Genomic DNA, 24,728 nt, shown 5'->3' on the forward strand with positions numbered 1-24,728 from the left:
ATTTCTTTAGCTTTATTTGAAGCATTCCGCATTTGTGTGCATTCCAGTGCATTAAGATGTATATCTTTACACCATTTTCCGATAACTAAATCCCCTGAGCTGGTAACTTCATTATCAATTATATCGGTGAATGAATACATTTTTTTTGCGCGCAAAAAATTATGCAGATAGCAACAAGACAAAAATGGTTTGTGCTTTTTCCGGCTCGACGGAAATGGTAGTTTGTAGAACACCAAATCGGGATACTAATATTCCAAACACATTCTCAAAAATTCTACGCGCTCTACTCAACCTGTAGTTAAAGATGCGTTCTTTTCTCGTGAGATTGTGCCAGGATAGGGTTTCAAAAGGTTTTCATGCATTTGAAAAGTATTATCTCCAATGAAAACATATTGCAGAATTTCATTGCTATTTGGTAGTTGCGATGATGAAGGTATTTGTAAACATTTGTTGTAAATTGCTTTCCCAAAATCGTTTTATTTAATTTAAAACAACACCAAGAATTGCAGCAAATGCCAATAATAGATAATCCTCATCCGACGATGACATGATGACCGTTCGTTACGAGCTCAAGACTAAACTAATGTTTGACGTGTTAAGTTGAACGTTTGCGGGCAACACACGATTGAACATCACTAACACATATGCACTGTTTGACGCAATTATTTGATCGTCTCCAGGGCACTTCAAATCTGGGGTCGAAAACCAGATAGAAAAACTGTTAGAAGATGGTATAATCAGACCATCGAGGTCTCCATATAACTCCCCGGTATGGAAATCGAAAGCTCAATAAGCTAACAATTGCGGATAGATATCCCATTCCCGAAATTAATCGCAGTCCTTATTCAAAATGATAAACCGATTACGTACCTATCCAGAACTATTAGCAAGACTATGCAGCGAATGAGAGGGAAATGCTAGTTAAAAATATTTTTAAGTTTTAATTACTTTGTATGTATTTTATATAGTTGATATATACATTTTAATATTGTAAACATAAACATGGACAACAAAATCGATGCAGACGCTATTTTAAAAATGACAGTGAAGACTTTAAAAAATAAGTTGACAGAACTGGGACTAGGAGTAAGTGGACGAAAACATGAACTGAGGGATAGATGACGAAAATGAAAAGAGCGATTTTCAGTCCAATCAGTCTGAATGCGATTTTAGATAAAAACGGACTGAGCCACCTGCATCAAAACGTTGTGCGCATTTCACACTTAAAGATATTGAAGAAAGTCTTTCATCTTTTGTTGGAACAGATTGGTCCGATATACAAAAATGGATCAACCATTGAAAAAAATGCTGAAATAGTAAATTGGATTGACGTACAAAAATTCATTTATACAAAACAGTTGTTGAGGGGTGCTGCAAAACTTTACGTGGGTAGTCAAACTGGGTTGCGCGATTGGAATTCTTTAAAATTAGCACTAACTAATGAATTTGGAAACAAGTTACCAGCAGCAGATGTTGGGGAAAAGACAGAAGAAGCGGTGTGAATCGTATCATGAATACTTATATGCGTTGATGGAGATAGACAAATCAATTCGCTTGGACGAAAGAAGTTTGTTGGCGTATTTTATAGGTGGTATTCCGGGATCTAAGTATATTAAGGCTCTTCTCTACCAAGCCAAAACTGTGACGGAACTTAAAGAACATTTAGTAATTTATGAAAAAATCAAGAAGGAAACAAAAATTTAAAAATCTTAAGAAAGGGGATGTTTACAATAAAGTTAAAAAAGATAATTCTAATTCTTCGTTGCCAGTAAGAACCGATAAGAGGTGTTAGAAATGTGGTGAACCTTCGCACATAGCTAGAGATTATTATTATATCATTTCTGCCATTCAAGAAGAAAATCGTCGAAAGTATAACCTTAAACGCAAGGAAAATTTAAATTACAATGTGAACGATCTAGTAGCTATAAAACGCACTCAATTTGGTTCGAATTTGAAATTGAAGACAAAATACTTTGGAGCGTCTAAATTATTGAGAAGTTACCACACGGGCGTTACAAAGTACAAAAGCTCGATGAAATTGAGGGACCTAATTTGACCTCGACTGTAGCGGAGTATATCAAACCATGGAGTTTAGAATTCGGTTCGAATCATGAGTCAGGAGGGCCGAATGTGGAAGCGGCAGACGAACGTAAAACTAGAAGTGGACGTAACTTTTAACGATTACCCCTACTCAAATACGACACAGTAACCTGACGAACATAAGAACTTGACGAAGATAACGCTCGAACGAACGAGTACGAACGGACACTCGTTTTCTAGTCACCAAACTGAACGATTGAACATATTTTAGCATCAACTAAAATATCGATTAATTTTTATCTATTATTAAACTACATTATAAGTTGTATTGAATAAATTCGGTTTGTCATCAAACATACTCCGTCTTTGAATACAATTTATTTATTGAGTTCGTTATTCGTCATCAAACATACTACGACTCTACATGTTATATCAAACAAACATGTTGGGCGAATTCAAGGAACGAATTCACATTTACGAGAAAGTTAGGAGTGCACAAACAACTGTACAGAGAGTAAAGAATTTATTAAAAGAAAGTGTTTTGAGTGTGACAAGGGAGGCCACATAACGAGATAAAAAACTTAAAATACGAAACGCAGACAATTAACGACTCGATTATATGCAATAAGAGTTTAGAAATTGTAAAATCTTTACCGGAATTCTCGGGGAAGTCATACGTCAGTAGATGGAAGTTCCAAACAATACAATGAGTTTTTATATAGAGAGGATTAGGAGATAGTTTGGAGCCCTAACAATACCGCTAAAGAAGATTTTTGGCAATGCCAACGACATTTTAACAAATCATGGCATAGTTTTAAATTTAGAGGTCATAATTTCTAGATTAGATTTTGCATATGCAAGTTAACGGTAGCAGCCGCACAGACACTTTATGATCAATGTAAACAAATTGTATCTTCTTCAGAATACTTTAATTAAAAAGAAATTAATATCTTCTTTGTTATGATAAGTAAACAAAATTCAATATTCCATTATTTGTTTTGATAATGAGAATATTTGAAAATTTAATGCACTGGCATTCCATCACTTAATGTAATGCCAAAGCATCATTAATAATTAGCTTTTACATATTGTAAGCATATGAAAGTGACAGATCCTAATGTTGAATTGGAGACTTTTCACTTTTCCTTTTTGCTATCACGCGGTTGACCGGTGCTATTGAGCGGTTCAACAAATAAATTGTAATTTAACGTTTAATTTCGATACATTAAAATCATCACATTATAAAGTGATTTTATAAAAGTCAAACGTTAATAAATCTAAATAATCTTGTTCAAAACTCTGTATTTCATTTTGTTTATATAATTTTACTGGACTAAGTCAAATTCTAAAATCTATTCAAATTAAAGAATTAAACAACAAAATGGAGCGAGAGACCAGAGAAGCGGCCATACAAAACGTCAAACTTATTCAACCATTTGATGGTGACCGCGTTTACTTGGGACTCTTTATTCAGTATATAATTTTACTTACATATGTAAATATAAGTGATTTTACAAATAAATTCCCAGTAGCAAAATAATTCACTACTGAAAAAAGTAAGCGAGTTGGTAATGGGTTGCGGGGCAAGAAACGAATAAAATTTCGCTTTAAAATCGTTGTTGTTATCTTCAAGAAATGTGCGAATTTTATTCATATGAGTTGGTCATCCGCACAACTGATCGACCCAGCCCTCTGGGTATGTGAGCGCTTCAGTACTAAATTTCATAGGAAATAGGTTGTATGACAAAACCGATGCTTTTTTGTTGTTGTTCTTTTCTGAAAATAACACAGCCACACAAAAAAAAATTTTGGTTCTGACCTGGGGGTCTCACTATGTAGACGTTATGTGTTTTGGGTCGCTGAATCCGAATCCGAGGTCCATTTAACCCCATCAGTTCAAGATTTTGACATAACCTCAAAAAACCAATATGGCGGACACGTTTTCGAAAAATTCATCGGATTCGCTTGAAATTCGTTACTCGGGGGTTTTTGGGGTCGCTGATTACGAATTTGAAGTCAGTTTTTGAAAATTCAAAATGGCGGATCCAATATGGCGGACACTTTTTTGAAAAATTCATCAAATTCACTTAAAATTCGTTACTCGGGGGTTTTTGGGGTCGCTGATTACGAATTTGAAGTCAGTTTTTGAAAATTCAAAATGGCGGATACACTAAAGAAAAATATGGATAATAATGCCGGTATTCTGCGAGCAGTCTCAAGTCTCTAATAGAGACGAATCTGTGGTGTAATCTCTATAGTGACTTTTTGGTATTCTGACGCGTTTGTCTCATCTCTAGTTGAGAAATATCAGTCTCTAATTTATTATCTGCTTTAAACCAGGTCACAGAAAAACAAGAGCACAATAATGGATGTTGAAATTGGTATAATTTATGTTATAATGAAAAAACGACAGGAAGAAGAGAGGTAATGTATTAATATTTATAATTTTGCAATAATGAATAACAAAGTGCTTATCTTCTAGCTACACTCGTAGGCGCAATCTGGCCATTTTGCGCAACAAAGGAGACCCCTTTCAATATGAAGAAATAACATTTAGGAAGTTCTTTCGATTTCCAAAATCTTTGTGCTGGGATCTTATTCAACAACTGAAGCCTTATGACCAACAGCAAACCTCGATTCCGTTTGAACTTCGGGTTAGTTAAATTTTAACATTAAAGAAACAGTACGTCTTCATGCAATCATATTTCTCCAGTTTATTTCAGTTTTATATTTTTTAAGCAATGGCTCATACCAGCATTGCGTGGGAAATGGATATTTTGCTGTGATGAGCCAACCCAGCGTTTCCCGTAGCATTGAAAAAATTTGTAAATTGGTGGTGGAGCGTAAGTACAACGAAGTGCGATTTCCTAATTCTGTTGAAGAATACAATAGAGTTAAGACTGGGTAAGTTGTAGTCCACTTTGAAAGAAAATAAATCGCTAACAACAATTTTATTCCAGATTTTATTCGAAATTTGGAATAAAGGGTGTAATTGGAGCAATTGATTGCACTCATATTGCCATAATTGCACCTGCCTTGTCAACCACAATTGTGCCGCATGATTACATGAACAGAAAAGGATATTATAGTATTAATGTTGAAGCGGTAAGTATTATATTTAATAATTCATTTATAAGTGATTAATAACTGATTTTTTCAATAGGTTTGTGACCATGAACTAATTTTTCGGCACGTGAATGCAAAATTTCCCGGCTCATGTCATGACTCCGGTATATGGACTACTTCGCCAGCAAGGATAAAGCTGATAAGAGAACACTCTAATGGAGCCTTTAAATGGCTTTTGGGTGATTCAGGATATCCCTTGGAGCCATGGCTTCTGACACCGTTGACAAGCCCTGAAACACCAAATGAACAAAATTTTAATATCAAGCATATAAGAGCAAGAAACGCGATTGAAAGAGCATTTGGAGTTTTGAAATCACGCTTTCGATGCCTTTCTAAAGAACGTGCATTGCGGTACAATCATTATAAAGCTGCATTATTTATTTATACGTGTACCATATTTCACAATATGCTACAAAAACGTGGCATATTTATAGATGAAACCGAAATATCGCCAGAACGATCACCCCCTGAAGATGTGGAAATCCGTTCGGGGGAGTATTACTCTCGAGGCAGAACAGCACGTCAAAGTTGCATTAACACATTAAATAATTAAAATTCTACCAATATTTACATCAATTCAATTCAAACTTCATTTATTTATCTATAAACTAAAAAAACATTACATTTTAAAAAGAAAACAAATAAATATTTCATCTAATTATTAAAAAAACATAACATTTAAAAAAGTAAAAGTAAGAAATATTTTCATAGACACATTTTTAATTTTCAGTTTTTTGTATTTATGATATTTTGGGTAAGCGTCACCATGGCTGTCGCTAAATTATTTAGCGATTCGGAGTATTTATTTATGGCCTCTAAAGTTTCAGTCCGGAAAGCTCTCTCCTCCTCACCCTTTTCTTTTATCATGGTCATAACATTTTCAAACATATCGTCCGTCGTTATTCGTTTTGTTCGGGACGAGGATGGAGTGCGGTCAATTGGGGCGTCCGTAGTCGTCACCAGTGGGGATGATGTAGGAGTAGCACCAAACAATACTTCTTCCTAAATATAAAACAAAAAAAACGTTTATAAATTCTGCATACTATTAAATGGAATTTCTTACCTCTGTTCCAATGGTTGGTAATTCAGCCAACCCATCAACTGCGAATGACCCTAATGTGTCCAACGCCCGCTGCTCAGTTTCGGTCAGGTCAATTTTTGAGCTTGGGCCGCCACCTGTTATCATCTTGTGCGCCTTTGCCTTCCTGGCCCGTGACCGAATCTGGTTCCTCCAATGGCTCAGATTCTATAAAACATAGTACATAAATACATACATATCTTAATATCTATGATTAAAAAATACCTCTCTCCATTTGGTGGGGGTCCGAGTTGGACCTTTAAGGGCATTTAGGAGGACAGAAACCTCCGACCAAAGCTCTTCAACCCTTTTTGGCCGCGATGGGTCGTTTTTGTTCACTTTTATCTCGGGGTGAACCCGCACAAAATTTAAATAACAATCAATTTGCTCCCGCGACGTGCGCAACGTTTTATTTTGATCTGTAAAAACACACACATTGTACATATGTATAAAACAATACAATTTACATTGTTTAAAATTACTTACTTTCCTTCTCCATTATGCTCAAATTTAAGGATGAGCACATGTATTTATCGATTATTGTGTTGTTCAAATTTTTCTTATTTAATTAACAATTGATTCAGATAAAATACATATATTACACATTTATTATAAACTATTTGAGTATATTTTTTCAATAATTGTATTATGCAATTATTTACAAGTAATTTTTTGCGGAAATTTGATTTCAAAAAATCTAATTGCGTGCAATCAATTCATAAATTATCACTGTGAATATGCACTCATCACTAATCAGCTAAACTAAACAGCTGATTGCTTGCTCTTCTTTTCACCACACTAGATGGTGAATATTTTTCTGACTGTATCAACCAGAATACCAAAATGATACATCCTGACTAACAGGGTCACCAATTCGCAATTGTCTCAAATAGAGACATGAGACAATTGTGACAAGCAGAATACCGGCATAAATCTTATTTCGGTTCTTTGTTTGAGAAGAGTACATTTTGCTTAAGTCCTATGCTGAGTAATTGGATCTTGCGTGTGTCTGCATCCAGGGCACCTCCACGTGGTGACGGTGGGCAACGGAGATTGTCCGCTATCCGGCTAAGTCCCTGAATAACGGCTTTGATGCCGTCATGGCAGACCCGCGTAAGAAACGTGTTACGATGCAGGGACTCGGAACCCCAGTATCGGCGGTTGAGAGTGAGAGGCTCTCAGGCGTCGTCATCCAGCAACTGCAGCTCTTCATTGGTGGGAAACTTGGCTAATGTAGAGTATACTGCGACAAGACAAAGTAACAATCTATGTCACAACTGCGATAGTAATCGCGATGTGTTTTGTTATATCTGCTGCAAGTACGAAGTTAGTTCATTGCGAAACAAAATTACTGATGACATCAAAGTCACGTACAAGGCAATTTTTGATTTACAAATTGATGAGAATGCATGGGTTCCCAATATAATTTGCAAAAAAGCAATCAAATTTTCCAGTCCAGCAGAATGGAAGAAACCTCTTTCTAAATAAGATTGCTTTTTTTGCTCAAATGAAATTAGAACGAATTACACTGTTAAAAACAAACACAACATCGTCTATAAAATAGTGACATCAGTAAAGGCTCCAATTTTATCTGACAAAGAAAATGAAAGAACTGATTTCGAGAGCATCAACGCAGTGAAAAATGACGAATTGATGAATGTGGATGATTACGAGCCTGAGAGCGACCATAACGATAGCGACACTGACTATTCTGAAAGTGAAGACAATAAAAAACCAGTCCTAACGCTGGTTTCACAGCCTGTATTGAATGACCTCATACGCGACTTAGGTTTGCCAAAGGACAGTGCGGAGTTTTTGGCTTCGTTTTTTAAGCAGCATGCTTTCCTAGAGAAAAAAACAAAGGTTTCCATATATCGAAATCGAGAATTAGAATTTCGGAAATACTTTTCTAAAGATGAAGATCTTGTATTTTGTACAGATATTTACGGACTGATGAATGAAATGAAAAAAGACTGCTACAAAGCAACAGAATGGCGACTTTTCATCGACTCGTCGAAAAGAAGTATTAAGGCAGTATTACTCCATAATTCCAACGTTTTTGCTCCTATACCTATAGCCCACTCGACTGTAATGAAGGAAAAATATGATAATATGCAAATACTTTTAAATAAAATTGGTTACAAGCAACACAGGTGGCAGATTTGTGGAGATTTCAAGATCATAACCATGTTACTCGGGCAACAGTCTGGATTTACAAAATACCCCTGTTACTTATGTTTATGGGATAGTAGAGCTAGAAAACAGCATTATAAGGTAAGGGATTGGCCAAAGAGAAAATCCCTTACACCTGGGTCGCACAATGTCATTAATGAATCTCTCGTAGATCCATCAGAGATCCTGCCTCCTCCTTTGCATATCAAGCTAGGTCTTATGAAACAATTTGTCAAGGCTCTAGATAAGACAGGAAAATGTTTCGAATACTTGCAGACGATTTTTCCTAAAATTTCTGAGGCCAAAATTAAAGAAGGTATATTTGACGGTCCTCAAATTCGAAAAATGTTTAAGGATAATGTCTTTATTAGTCAAATGAATGATCAGGAGAAAGCACCTTGGTTGAGTTTTCGAGAGGTTGCAGAAAACTTCTTGGGAAATCGAAAAAGTCCACAATATAAAGAAATTGTGGCCAAAATGTTACATGACTACGAGAAACTAGGGTGCTTGATGAGTTTGAAGCTGCATTTCTTGCACTCTCATCTGGACAAATGTCCTGAAAACGTGGGACATTTTAGTGAAGAACAAGGTGAACGTTTCCACCAAGACATTAAAGTTGTTGAAACTCGCTATCAGGGAGTGTGGGATGTGAATTGTCAATTGTTAACGTCACAATAAATAGTGCAACATAAACATTTGAGTGAATGCAATTGATGTAATGTGAGAAGTAGACCACTTGACAAATATCGTCGCAACTACAAGTGGTTGCGCCAAAATAATAATAAGAAAAGAAATAATATATTTTGTATTCGAAAATAGAACTTAGCTTAAGAAAATATTGGAAATAAAAGATCAGAAGAATTTTGACTATCAACCAGGAAAGTCACGTCTTTTCTTTTACGGAAGTTAGACTAAAGTCTAACATAGAAAAATTATTGAACCGAAGTTCAATATACGAATAAAAATTAAAGTTAAACATAAGTTTAACTAAATAAAAAATAATAATAATTTTAAAGATTTATGAACTCGGGATCATAATCGCAACTCGCGCGGGTCATGTTGCAGACAGACGGAAACCCTAGCCTGTGGTAAACAACAACGGCAATCCACATCGTGGGAATTGCCAAATCAGCATTCTGGATCCACGTGAGGCTTTGGCAAAATAAATTTTGGATGGTCGGTAACGGCTGTCACACCTAGTAGGGAAATAAAGTTAATTAAAAAATTCAAACTTTTCGTTTTTATTTACTTTTACAATAGAAAGAATTGTATTGTTTCAATTGTAACGGATGGTGGTGCTAACATGGTTGCTGCAGTAAAGCAACTTTTAGGACCTGAAAAAGAATTCCTTGCATGGCGCATTTGTTGAATTTAGATGTGGATGGAGCAATAAATGATAATGCACCGGTTCTACAGATTGCCAATCGTGTCAAAAACATCGTGACATATTTTAAACAGTCTGTGAACGCAATGGACGATTCAACCGCGAAAAATATCCCGACATCAAGGATATTCTTCAGCAAAAACAAGGGGAGGTATTAAATTATCACAACAAAAATAGAAAGGTCATTACATAAGTTATCACGAGAAACACAGTTGGGTTTAGAATTACCCAAAACTGTTGCGAGTGGCCTGACACAGCAGATTTCACGCAACAAGTAGCGGTCGGTAAACAAAATATTCAAATTACAAAAGTTGCGAGTGCAATAAATCAGCACTTCTGCATTCTCACGTCCGCATTCTAGCGACTGCACTGCCAGCAGCAGCGTTTGGATAGCTTGCAGGGTAGGCTAAGTAATTATAATTTTGTATTACTTCAATCAGAATTATTCAGAGTTCTCACCAGTGCAGACGAGCTGCAAAATAAATATAAATGTAAAAATAAAAAGAACCTATTTTTTATTACTTATATAAACCAGGCGATATTATTTACAGTAAAACAGACCGCAGAAATAAACTCGCATCAAAATGTTAGCGCCCTCCCTCTGTGTTGTTTTGTGACAAAATTAATCGCAGTTTATCACTCGTTTTCATGTAAAGATGTGTATTCTCAAACAATTGACAAATCGATTTTTAAGGTTGGGGTAAAATTGTTGTAAGTAAGATTGATTGAGTAATAATTCTGTTATATTAATTCAAAAGTTATATTCTAAATATTTGTGTTATGTTCTTTTAGATTATAATCATGGTGAATAAATATTGTTAGGAATCAGAGAATTTGAAGAAGCAATAATTGCTGCGGATTTAAAAATCGCTAATATTCTTGTTTAATGTCTCATGCCAGTACTTTCCCTTGCACGTGGTGCACTGCCACTAAGACCAGTTGGAATCATGTGGGCAGTATAGAACTGTAGGTGGCTCCATAAAAAATTTTGAAGCCAGGGGCAAAATGCAAAAGAATATTTTAACTGCATTTCTCCTCCCATTTGCTCTCAAAATGTAAAAGACACTATCATCGACATAATATTTCCTTCTGAACTTCACCTACTGATTGATATCGTAAATCATATTTTCAATAATATGTTAATAGACTTTGAGACAGAAAGTTTAGACTGGGCCAAAAAGTGTAACGTGTCGCGTAATGTATTTAATGGAGCATCTATGTTTGCTGGAAACGCTCTTGAATAAAGTAGACATTTTAAGATCTAATGGAAACCTCGGTTGTGTAAAATACGTCAAATGTTTTGAAGATTTTTCGTCGAGTAGTAAATGCCTGCTTTGGAATTGATTTGAATTGTGATTATTCTAAATATATAAAAGAGTTTCGAAACAGTTACATTGTTTTGCAAATTACGATAACTCCAAAGGTTCACGCAGTTTTTCATCATGTTTCCTACTACTGTTCAAAAATACAAAAGGGGCTTGTACATTTTAGTGAACAGGGCATGGAATCGGTTCATATCGATTTCAAAAACACGTGGTCAAAATACAAGTTACAAAAATCACACATTAATTACGCAAAAAATCTCTTGAAGACTGTTGTAGAATACAATAGCCAACATGTTTGATTTTGAATATTGACCTGTTCAGTGTTCACGTTTCAATAAATTCAATAAATTTATATCTAAATACTTTATTATACAATCGTATTGCTTTAATTATAATATTATTATACATTTTTATTCATACATCATTAATCCAATTTTTTACTGAACACTAATTTTTGAAAGTATAGATTAGAAAAATCGATTTTTTTAAAAAAAGGGGATTATTTTAATTTTTGCATAAAACTTATTCAGAAGAGTCCTAGAAACGAATAAAAAAGAAAATTAATGGTGCCTTTGATCTTCATTTAAAATGTATTCAGGACTACCGTCCGTGGTCTAAACCCACATATATGTAGAAATAAGACTTTGAGAACAGATACATTAATAATAACTAATAACTTTACTTTAACGAAAATACGACCTACAACACTAAGCCGAACGAAATATAGAAATATGAGAACAGATACTTTAACGAAAATGCGACCTACAACAGTGACCGAACGAAAAAAAAAGGCGAAACTGAACGAAGCGTCAGAACGCTGGGCTTGCGTTCGAGTATGTTCTACGAATTCATTCTGGACGGTGACGTGCTTCAAACCACTTCGTGCGCGTGGACAATGTCATTTTAAATAAGTTACTTTGTATTATATTTTTCAACTTTTCATGTTTTATCATTTGTCAAATAAAGTTTAATTTTTAATTGATTTTAAAAGTATTGCGTTTTATTAAAAACGCAACCAAGAAGAGAATGCAGTCTAATTTCCACGAATAAAGGACCCGCAGCAGTAAGAAGACTACATATATAGATCCTTATAAAGGAGAAATAGCAAAAGTATAAAAACCTCATGCGAGAGGTAATAAATATGCCAAAAAATTGCATAATTAAATAATCTCAAAAACAAAAAAAAAAGAGGGAAAAGTGAAAAGTTGTAACTAAAGTTTAATGAAACGTGCCGTGTCGCGTAAATTCAAAAAAAAAAAAAAATGGTCAAATGCATTCAAGTATCAATACAAACTTTCCTTTCATGACAAATATAAAAGCAGACATAAGAATGCAAAATGAGGATCCGATATGGAGTAGACAATATCCATATCCTTTATCTGTAAACTCGTTTATTAATGAAGAAATAAACAAAATGATTAATGAACATATCATAAGACCGAGTAAAAGTCCGTATAATTCACCTATTTGGGTGGTACCAAAAAAGGGTACAAATGACAATGGAATACCAAAACTTAGAATGGTAATTGATTATAAAAAAAGAAATGAGCATACAATTTCCGATCATTATCCTATTCCGGATACTAACGTAATACTGTCTAATATAGGCAAAGCAAAATATTTTTCAAGCATTGATCTAGAATCAGGATTTCATCACATTTTAATGTCAAAGAATGATATTGAGAATACAGCTTTTGCCGTTAATAATGGGAAAATGCATTTTTGAGGACGCCTTTTGGTCTAAAAAATGCTCCTAGAATTTTTCAGAGTACAATGGATGACATATTGCGAGAACAAATTGGAAAAATTTGTCACGTTTATATGGATGATGTAACTATTTTTTCGGAAAACATAACTCAACACTTGAAAGGATTTGGAAACAATTACATAAATTTAAAAAATGCTAATATGAAAATTTCATTAGGAAAATCAAATTTTTTCGCGAAAGAAATAGAGTTTTTGGGTTATATAGTAGCTCAGAATGTTATCAAAACAGAAACAAAAAAATAAAATTAATATTAAAGAGGTTTCTTAGGGCTTGCAGGATATTATAGTAAATTTGTCAAAGACTATGCTGCGATAGCCAAACCTCTGACAAAATACCTATCAGGAGAAATGGTAGGATTTCTAAAAATAAATCAAAAAAAATTTAATAACCCTAGATGAAGAAGGAATATCTGCATTAAATACATTAAAGAAACATTTGGCTTCAGAAATGGAATTAACATTAACACAGCCTGATTACTCAAACGTGGCGCGCTGTTGTGGACAAGAAGAAGAAGAAGATTACTCAAAAATATTTGTATTAACTACCGACGTTTCTAACTATGCAATGGGTGAATATATTCAACCAAAGTTAGTGACGGCGATTCACTGCACTGTTGAAGACTTGCATGAAATCCAAGAAGCTCTGAAACAAACTTTTCAAAACAAATTTGTATTTACAAAACTTTCTAATGGATATTATTAATAGAGAAGATCAGTCCGGATTGATAGAGCAAACCCATAATAGAGATCATCGAAGTTATAATGAAAATATTAAACAAATAGAGAAATTGTATTATTGGCCCGAAATGAGAAAAAGAATGACAGAATACGTACGAAATTGCATGATATGCAATTAAAATAAATGCGATCGCCATCAAAAAAAAAAAATACCAATAGACAAAGCCCCAATTCCAGAGTAAGAAGGAGAACAGCTGCATTTAGACATTTTTTACGCACAGAAACTAAAATTTATCACATGTGTAGACGCTTATTCCAAATTTCAATGTTAAAACATATAGAAGATAAGTCAAATATCGAAGAAAAGGTTTTAGAATTGCTTCAAACCTTCACAGATGTAAAACAAATTACTTTAGACAATGAACTAAGCTTTACCACACCAACATTTAAATCCTTAATGCAAAGGTTAAATATTGAAATTTACTTTTGTAATCCACGTCACAGCACAACTAATAGACAAGTTGAAAGAGTCCATTTAACGATAATTGAAATAGCCAGATGTACAAAAGAATAATACATTATTGTCAGTAATTTAGAAGCAGTACTCAGAGCAGCGCAACAGTACAATACAACAATACATTCAGTAACGAATTTTAAACCAAATGAAGTACTTTATAATAAAGTAAACCATGAAAATTTGCCAACCATTTTAAGGCAAGCACAGGAAAAAATGCTAATGTTTCATAGTAAACATAGAACAGACAAGCAATATCATCCCGGACAAATTATTTATGAGAAAATAATAGGAGAGAAATAAATTACAACCTAGGCATAAGGAACAAAAAGTTAAAGAAAACTTAGGAAATAAGATAATAAAATCATAATTACTTATAGGTTTTTAAAATGATCCTTTATATTTTCGCATTAGTAATTGGCTTGACGACAGCCGATGTCATAGATTATACCCGACAGAACTACGTACTTATTGAAAATGGAGACGTTTCTATTTATGAAGAATATGGAGATAAATTTCACATTACTAATTTGACAATATTTGAAAATATAATAGCTGAAGAAAAATCAAGTTTTTATAACATTATCAAATATGAGATAGATAATCACGATTATATAGAAATTACCACTCAAGAAACAGAATCAGAAATATTATTAATTCAGAATTTTTTAAAGTACCTAATAACAGAATTAACTGATACTGTAAATAATATTAAAAGAGATAACACAGCCAGAAAAATTGAAAGAAAAAGAAATCAATATATTATACATGAACTACAAAATATAATAAATACAATAACATTTGTTAAAATAGGAATTTTAAATCCAACAATTTTACATATTGATGAATTAAAATATATAACATATTACCAACATGGTATAAAAGCATCTTTAATAATTAGCTTTTACATATAGAATTGTAAGTACATAAATATAAATAATTTTAAGAATAAAGTCAGTTCTGTCCAGTTGGTTAGCAGACTCATACCAACACTTCGTGTTTTATTTCAAACCGCGCGTAGCGGTACAGAATATTAATACTTCCCACGTTAGGTAAGTATATTGCACAGTACCTTAGCTCTATAGAGGTATTCTAAATATTGTCATCTATGTAAACTTCACACTAAGATAGACTGACATAAATTGACCGCAGAAATATACTCGGGATCATTAGCGCTATTCGAAATAAAATAATAAGAAATGTGGGCACAGCCCTTGAATCGTACAACACCACTTTAGATTGGAAATCAATTTCCGGATGTTTCGTCTCTTCATTATGCCGACCATCGATATTTAGGAACCTTGGAATATCAGATGATATCCCTAATTCAAGGTTTGAGCTCAATACTAGACTTCTATCAAGAAGTCTATACGCATCGCTGATACTAAATAAATTTTGGGTGCAAGAATCATTACATCTATTAACACAGACTTACAGAGGCAAGGCTCTAGACACCTTCATAAGAGGTTTGAGGGGTGACTTACACCGTTTGCTTTGCATGTTAGAACCGGTTTATTTGCCCCAGGCACTCCACTTGTGCCTCAAATTAGAGAATAAATACCACAATGGCAACCAACCAGGATCTAAACCTAATATCAGCATCGGACCTCCATAAGGAAGCTGGGAAAATTAGAGAGTTTAGGGGCGACGGAAACTACGACATTCATTTCTTCATTTATCAGAGAGGTGGAGCTGATCCTGCCCTTGTTCAGCGAGAACGAAGCGACCAGAAACTATGTGTGGGAAAAACACATATAGACCAAGGAGAGGAGTTACCATTTTAACTCCCTTTGAGATGATACGCCACGGATCGGTGCAGGAGTTGCCAACTCAACATCTTCTGAGATGATCCCACCACGAATCGGTACAGGAGTTGCCAACTCAACATCTTCTGAGATGATGTCACCACGAATCGGTACAGGAGTTACCAACTCAACTTCATTTTGAGTTGATGCCACAGAAAAGCCACAACGAATGACGCGACTCAAGTAAAACGGGAACTACCGTTACAGAAGATAAAGAAGCCTAGCGAGAGTGACGCGGCAGCGGCGACGAGTTCAGTTGATTTTTTAATGCCAGATAGGACGGTGGTCGAGCCTATCGGTAACTGACGCAGTCCTGTATCTTACCTATTATCCCATGTAAAATTGTAAAACATTGTAAATAAAGTGTAAAAATTGTGCGTGATATTAAACATTATAAATAAAGTGTTTAAAATATTCATACAAATAAAAATACATTTAACAAAAAAAAAAAAAAACGCCGCCGCTCGGTCTGATACAAACATACATGATATTCAAACATGTGCGTATGCACTTGCGCAAGTATAAAAGTGTAATCAATAATGCATATAATGTGTTTAACGTATATAAACAATATGTGTTTAAAGTATACTTATATTGTGTGCCTAACATATACATCTGCATAGGATTTATTTTTGTATATGTGCTTGTAGTTTATATACGCCGAACAAGTGTTCAATATTCTATTGAAGACCACGCATTTAGTACGCACTTACATATGTATAATACATAGCAATATATAAGTTAACACCAGCGTGATCCTCATAGAGGATAGTGAGAAATAAAAATTAAAAAATAAAAGTGATCCTCAAAGAGGACAATTGAAATCAACATAAAAAGGAAGGAATGAGAAATAAAAAATAAAAGTGATTCTCATAGAGGATAATAAAAAATAAACACACAAACTTTATTAGGCATTGCACGCCAAGCCGAGGCGTAGCCATCGGGGGATCATCAAAAAAAATCCAATACCAAGGAAACAAGACAAGAAGGCTCCTGGAACACCGAGGGAAAATTGTACAATTAGTTAATATTAATTAATATGTATCGAAAACTGTAAGTAGAGTGTTTTTATGATCATTATTTTACTTGTTTTAGCGCCTTTCATTAGTGTTGGGTTGATTGTGTTAAAATTTACCTTTAAATAAAAAAATATAAAAACGGTTTGTACAACCGATAAACAAAAATAAAAAAACTGCGATTCACCACCTTCGGGGGGACCCTCCAGAGAATTATAAAGAATATAATAAAAATTTATCAAGGTAACTAAGGTAATGAATAAAATGTCAGACTGGGATGCTCTACCCAGCAACATAGATTACAAAAAAAATAATTAAAATTGTAGGAGACTTGGACAGCTTAGACAAAAGGACCGACAGGAAAAAAATTGTTGAAAACTACTTTTATAATAAAAAAAGGGAAAATAAATTGCATGAACGTAGTATTTAATTATATAGGGAAAAATAAAATAGCGACATTAGAGGACTATTACAACAGGGAAACTATAGAATCCGAAAGCGTGGCAATGATCAAGTTTCAAAAAATTTTTATAATTAAATACAAAACGACAGAGGATAATAAAAAAATTAAATAAAAAATTACGGTGAGTGATAGGTGGTCCTGGGACGAACAGGAACAGATATTTCTTACCTTTCTTTCCTTTATACCTTTTTGTGATTAAATCTACCAATGGAAGCACAAACTATTCAAGCGCTGCTTAATGCTGCAGTGCGTACTGCAACAGAGCATACCCGACGGGATTTCCAACTAAAAATAGACGATTTAACTAATAGGTTGTCTCGAATGGAAACAACTCCTCGTGTGGAGGAATTTCAACCTGTAACAATTCAATCTGGTATTACGTGCGACGAATCCTTGGACTTAGTTAAAAGTATGCCAGAATTTAATGGAGATCAAGCGCGTTACGTATCTTGGAGACAAGCAGCTCATACCGCATACAAAGTCTTTGAAGGATACGAAGGTAGCTCACGACACTATCAAGCCGTGTGTACAATAAGGAACAAAATTATAGGTTCAGCGGATGATAGTACATCATTTAATACGGTGCTAAATTTTCACGCGATAATTGCGAGACTAGATTTTACATATTCTGACAAAAAAAGCGATCTATTTGATCGAACAAGAGCTTTCAATGCTCAGTCAAGGGTCATCATCAGTTGTCAAGTACTATGATGAGATAGAACGTAAATTAACTATGTTAATAAGCAAAACAACAATGACTCATAGTGACAACAAACCACTTATTGAGTCTCTTTGTAAGAAATATCGCGAAGATGCGCTTCGTGTCTTTATTTCTGGTCTTAATAGACCATTATGTGACATTCTATTTTCGTCAAGACCAAACGATCTGCGCTCCGCACTAGCCCTGGCTCAAGAGTTGGAAGCAAATCGAGCTAGAATGACCAAAATGACTTTTATGAACTCATTTGGGAGAAATAACCAATAATTACCAATATTCCCCACAATATCGCAGAATTACCAATGAACCACCACGACAACGACCAGTACCAATGGACGTCGATCCATCGCTTTCCCGTTTTAGACAAATTAGATAGCAACCTCAACAATATAATGATATTGGACAACCAGGCCGGAATAATTACCAGAGACAAATTGGCCCAAGTAAAAGGAACTTCAATAACCCTTTTAGACGCACATTTGCTCCAGAAAATGCACAACCGACACAAATGGTGGACACAAGAGAAAAAGCCCAAAAATTTAAAATTATCCAGAATCAATAATGGATAAAAAACACACATTTTTCAATGGCATGCAATAGTATTTGCAGATGCTGATGAAGCTTTGCCCTATAATACAAATATAATAGCCACAATTAGAACCGTAGAAGTTATCCATACCCTATCGCAGCGGCAGAATTTGTGAACACAGAAATTTCTAACTTACTAAATGATGGAATAATAAGACAATCTCGACCACCATATAACAATCCTATTTGGGTGGTAGATAAAAAAAGGACATGACGAACAGGGCAAGAAAAAATCACGACTTGTGATAGATTTTAGAAAACTGAATAGTAAAACAATTAGTGACAGACACAACAATAATATTATCAAATATGGGAAACTCAACTTTCTTTTCAGCGATCGATTTAAAGTCAGGATTCCACCAAATAAAATTAGCAGAAAAGGATAGAGAAAAGACAGCTTTCTCAGTTAACAATGGGAAGTATGAGTTCTGCAGACTACCTTTTGGTCTTAAAAATGCTCCCAGCATTTTTCAAAGAGCAATTGACGACATTTTGAGGGAGGAAATTGGAAAAACATGTCATGTTTACATCGATGATGTAATAATATTTTCCAAGACAGCTGCGGAACACAGTAGGGACATTGACAAAATTCTTACTAAATTATTTAACGCTAACATGCGAGTGTCGATGGAAAAATCTAAATTTTTCCAACAAAGTGTTGAGTTTTTGGGATTTACGGTATCAAAAGACGGAATAAAAACTTGTCCCGATAAAGTTAAGGACATAATAAATTTTGAAATTCCAAAATCGTTAAGAGCTTTGCGCTCATTTTTGGGGCTTGCTAGTTACTATCGACGATTTGTAAAGGATTTTGCTACACTCGCAAAACCTTTGACAAGATATTTGCGCGGTGAAAATGGACACATTAAGGCTAACCAATCAAAAAGAATTGAAATAAAACTGGATACCAATGCATTTGAGGCTTTTGATAGAACTAAACAAATTATTGCCTCCGAAGATGTGCTCCTACTCTACCCCAATTACGACAAACCATTCGAATTAACAACAGATGCATCTAATCACGGTATAGGCGCTGTTCTATCTCAGAACGGACGACCTATTACTATGATTTTAAGAACCCTTTCACCTACAGAAGAAAACTATGCCACAAACGAAAGAAAATTATTGGCCATAGTCTGGGTCTTACAAAAACTTCGAAATTACTTATACGGTGCAAAAAATTTAAACATTTTTACGGATCATCAACCACTAACATTTTCTATATCAGACAAAAACCCAAATGCTAAACTAAAACGGTGGCGTGCATTTGTAGAAGAGTTCTCTCCACGATTTTCGACTACAAGCCTGGAAAGGAAAACCTGGTAGCAGACGCTTTATCTAGACAATACATTAACGCAGTTGATGATAACGTTGAATCAGAAAGTGCTGTAGCAAATAGTGAAGAATCCCTCACGGAGACCATTTTAATGGTAAAAAACCCATTAAATTGCTTTCGAAACCAAATAATAATTGATTTTTCAAAACCCTCAAAAATAATCTTTAAATCTAGAATGAGACATCATATAATATTTAATAATATAGAGGAATTGATGAAAGCTTTGAAAACTTGCATTAATCCGAATGTAGTTAATTGTTTATTATGCGACCTTCCAATTCTTGCCAAAATTCAAAATAAGATTCTCACTGAATTCCCAGCCGTTCGAATTCGGCATACAAAAAAACAGGTCATAGACGTCTTCAACGAAGACGTCCAAAAAGAAATTTTAGTAACAGAACATAACAGAGCTCATCGCTCGTTGTGTCAGAACATACAACAAATATTAGAAAACTACTATTTTCCAAGCATACGCCTAAAAACAAAAGAAATAATTTTAAATTGCAGAACTTGTAATGAAGTTAAATACCAAAGGCACCCCCCAAATCCAGGAATTGGTGAAAGTCCTATTCCAACATATCCTGGAGAAATCCTACATGTAGATATCTACTCTACTGATAAAACCCACTTCCTAACTTCAATAGATAAATTTTCTAAGTTTGCTATTGTATTCCCGATAAAATCGAGAGCTATAGTGGATATAAAGGAATCTATTTATGAACTTCTCAACTTTTATAAAAACACCAAAACTTTAGTTTGTGACAATGAACGATCCCTAAATTCGGAAACAATTAAAACAATATTAAAAAATCCTTTTGGAATAAAAATTTACACGACACCTCCCGCTCATAGTACTACCAATGGTCAAGTTGAAAGATTTCACAGTACTCTTACAGAAATAGCGCGCTACGAGAAACTCGACAGATCTATCTCTGATACAATTGAGTTAATTCTCATTGCGACAACTAAATATAATCGAACAATTCACTCAGTAACTAACGAAATAATTTATTACTTACTCAACAAACAGACCTTCATCGACATAATCCCAACCGACAAACTCGACAGTATAGCCCAGGAAATAAAGCTTTTGTTAAAACAAATAGGAGAATAGGGAACAAATTTTCAAAGCTTTATGTTGAAAAAATAGTGCAAAAAGATCTAGGTACTTTTGTGATGATTGACGGACGAAAAGTACACAAGAGTAATTTAAGGAATTAACGAATCTTTTCTTTTCGTCCCTAGGATTGTCCTGTTCTCACTTGGTTTTTGGGTTAATGCAAAAATCCTTAACTACACCAACTCCTACTATATCCCTATTACATCCGGGAAAGTAGCGGTTTATGAAGAGTACGACTTTCTGTTTCACAAGACTAACCTTTCGGCATTCGAAGCAATAGCAGAAGAAACTGACAAATTACTGAACCAATTCCCACAATCGCACGTTAAACGACTCTTAGAAAACGACGCTAAGCAAATACTACAACTATTAGATGCCATTAAAATACACCACAGATATGCTAGAGGCATTAACATTCTGGGGACCGCACTAAAATACATTGCAGGAACTCCGGATTTTGACGACTTCCAAAAACTTGAGACAAGAACAGCAACGTTAATAGAAGATAATGATCAACAAATAATAGTGAATTCGGTCACTCAAAAGAAAATTGACGAATTGATGGGGACAGTAAACATATTATTGCAAAATGCTAAACAAACACAAATAGACACAGGAAATCTTTTTTCGTTAGCTTCCACCAGAAATAGAGCAATTAAAATGGAACTAAAAACCATTATAACATCAGTAACACTTGAGAAATTAAACATAATCAACCCTATACTACTGGATGGTGTTGAAATCAGTAGCTTATTGGCTGAAGAACACTCTTCAGATATTAGCATAACTGATTTATTGTCAAATTCTGAAATTAAGATATTTCAAAATAATCAATGCATTTACTTTGTAATTAAATACCCCAAAATAGCTAGATTTTGCAATAATGTAACACCAGCGTTCGCATAAACGCTGAACACCCGAAAAATACTGACTATGCGTCAACAAGTCAACGCATGGCAACAACACCAACAAAAGCATAATTGTAATGACTCCCATAACATAAACAACAATGTCCGAAAAGTGCTGAGCATGCGTCAATAAGTCAACGCATGACAACAACATCAACAAATACTTGAAGTTAATAGTTGCATATTCGATTTCAATTCGATTTCATTCCCATCGAATTGCTGACAATGCATCTGCAAGCTTGCTAGGAATAACAAACAACTTCTGGAGTCAAATTACATCAAAAGGGCTTTGGTCACGCGGCAGCAACTGCTAGTGTTTAGGGAAGTTAGGCATTTAGGCGTAGTCGCCGCTAATTTGTAAAATCAGAAATTAGTTGTAAAAACTCAGTGAGCGTTATCGGCTGTACTTGCGTAGCAAGTAATAAACGGGAATTAAAAAGTAAAACTCGTGTTTTAATTAATTTATAGATTATTTATTTAGAAATCAATGGGAGTATATATGTATTTTAACTGTTGTGCATTTATTTACTAAACATTACATTGCAAAGTTCGAGTTATGGAGATCTTCGAGTTATGGAAGTTCCACTGTATATATAGAAATTTATTATACAAGTTAACACCAGAAATATTGCAAGTAAACCAATAACTGCCGACGTCAACTATCACTCAATAGGAAATATTCGAGACGTTTAGTCAGCAGAATCAAAGAATTGGGAGCAACATCCGCCATGCGCCGCATAAGCGAAAGTAACCAGAAACCAACATCCGCCATAACGTTAACCAAAATTGCTGCCGCAGGTAGATTTAGGCAATATTAAGAATATGTTTAATTGTAAATTAGAGTTAGTTGTTAAGTTGATTTCAATCAATAAAGGTCACTCTTGACCATAAAATATTTATTTTTTTGACTTTGTAATTAATAAGTCATTAATTGGCGCCCGAGCCTAAAATATACGGCACGAGAAGTTTCGGTAAAAAAGCACCATATGCAGTGCTAAACGGGAAGCAACTCGAAATAGTTATCCGGTACGGGAAGTTTCAGTAAAAAGGCATCATAAGTAATGCTAAATAAGGAGCAATCCCAACGAATAATTAAAACCTCAAACAGGTACCATAAGTAGTGCCAAAGAGAAAGCAGCTGAATTTAAATTCCTTACCCACGCTTGAGGAAGGAAGGTGAGCAACTTGGAGCAAGACGGTGATCCAGTAGTATCCAGAAGGAAAAAAGGACCAAATCATCATTGCCAGCCGCCATGAAGCTGATCATAATATTTTTCGTAAATCTGGTGTACGCAGACTTTCAAATAATAGACTACACCAACTCGCAGTTAGCAACATTTAATACAGGACTAACTAAAATTCAAACAGGAACGTACAGAATAATTCATAAAGTCGACCTGGATGCATGCCAGAACACATTGAATGAAATAAGCAGGATCATTAAGATAAAGATCACTGAAGAAAATCCCCTCCTTCCTATTCTCATTAACGAAATAAACTTGACACAGACTTATTTAAACAGACTTAAACCAAGGCGATTTAAAAAATCAATAGATGCACTAGGGACAGTCTGGAAATGGATCGCTGGAAATCCCGACCATGACGACCTAGTAATTCTAGAAAATCAACTTAATAATATAATAGAAAATAACAATAAACAAGTAATAATTAACAAAGTAATTTTTGACAGAATTAACAATATCACCACAATATCAAATAAAATAATAAAAACCTTACAAACGAACGAAGAAATACAACACCATTTGGCTGTTGAAATAAAATATAAATTAAAAATTATTAAAGAGGAAATAATTAATATAGATTACGCAATGCATTGGGCAAAGGCCGGCATAGTAAATTCATATATTTTGTCAAATGACGAACTTAGATTAATAAAATCTGTATTTGAAAATAATAATTTTACATTAAACAATATGGAAGACTCACTAGAACTAGCAAATGTAAAAGTCGCGTCAAACAATACAATGTTACTTTATATAGTCGGAATACCCTTAACAAATGAGGATATTTGCGACTCAATTTTTTATAAAACCAATAAAAATGAAGAAAAATATTAATAAAATCCCCTATGAGGATATAGTTACTTGTAATAATAACAAAATTTTTGGCGTTAAGAATAAATGTAAGGAATATAATAATATAAGAATTTGTAACCGTAAGAACTTAATAGATATTAGTAACACTACTTGCGTCCCTCGACTACTTCGAAGCGAACCAGCGGAATGCACTATTATAAACAATCAACACATCCCATCAGTAGAGAACATCTCTCCTGGTATCATACTACTAAATCTGTACAATGGCACAATAGAGATCGACAACCAAAAGATAAATCTTACTGGATCGTACGCAGTACAATATCACAATTCTACAGTTAACATTGACGAACAAAAATATACCTTTAGCGAAACGTTAAGCACCAAACCACTACCCGCAATCCTGCAACCAAATCTTCCTTCAAATAGAGAAGAAGAAATCCTAAGTTTGGAAATGTTGAAAGAACTCCACATGAACAACATCAAACACCTAAAAGCACTACATATAACCCACAGAGCAGCTTCAATCACGAATTTATCGCTTTCAATCATCAGTCTGATATTCGTAGCGGTAATAGTCATCGCATTAGTTCTAAGGGAACTTTTCAAAAGCAAACTGGTAGAACGTTCAAG

General features: G+C 34.4%; 3 protein-coding genes across 3 annotated transcripts in view; 1 reads left to right on the forward strand and 2 right to left on the reverse strand.

Moving 5' to 3' along the window:
* Positions 1 to 24,728, reverse strand: part of LOC128922016 (ADP-ribosylation factor-like protein 5B) — a 137,548-nt gene that overhangs the window by 63,427 nt on the left and 49,393 nt on the right. The gene's annotated exons all lie outside the window — the stretch shown is intronic.
* On the forward strand, positions 4,237 to 6,140 carry LOC105218391 (putative nuclease HARBI1). The gene is made up of 5 exons (XM_054231268.1): positions 4,237 to 4,464; positions 4,523 to 4,694; positions 4,754 to 4,944; positions 5,001 to 5,145; positions 5,204 to 6,140. Exons 1-5 carry the CDS (start codon positions 4,406 to 4,408, stop codon positions 5,717 to 5,719), a joined length of 1,083 nt encoding a protein of 360 aa, XP_054087243.1. The 5' UTR covers positions 4,237 to 4,405; the 3' UTR covers positions 5,720 to 6,140.
* LOC128922015 (uncharacterized) lies at positions 5,869 to 6,871 on the reverse strand. The gene is made up of 4 exons (XM_054231270.1): positions 6,731 to 6,871; positions 6,470 to 6,663; positions 6,230 to 6,412; positions 5,869 to 6,168 (listed from the first exon to the last, which is right to left on the reverse strand). The coding sequence occupies exons 1-4, from the start codon at positions 6,768 to 6,770 to the stop codon at positions 5,893 to 5,895; spliced, it is 693 nt and encodes a 230-aa protein (XP_054087245.1). The 5' UTR covers positions 6,771 to 6,871; the 3' UTR covers positions 5,869 to 5,892.

The sequence above is a fragment of the Zeugodacus cucurbitae genome, chromosome 5 (assembly GCF_028554725.1).
Source record: "Zeugodacus cucurbitae isolate PBARC_wt_2022May chromosome 5, idZeuCucr1.2, whole genome shotgun sequence".
NCBI lineage: Eukaryota > Metazoa > Arthropoda > Insecta > Diptera > Tephritidae > Zeugodacus > Zeugodacus cucurbitae.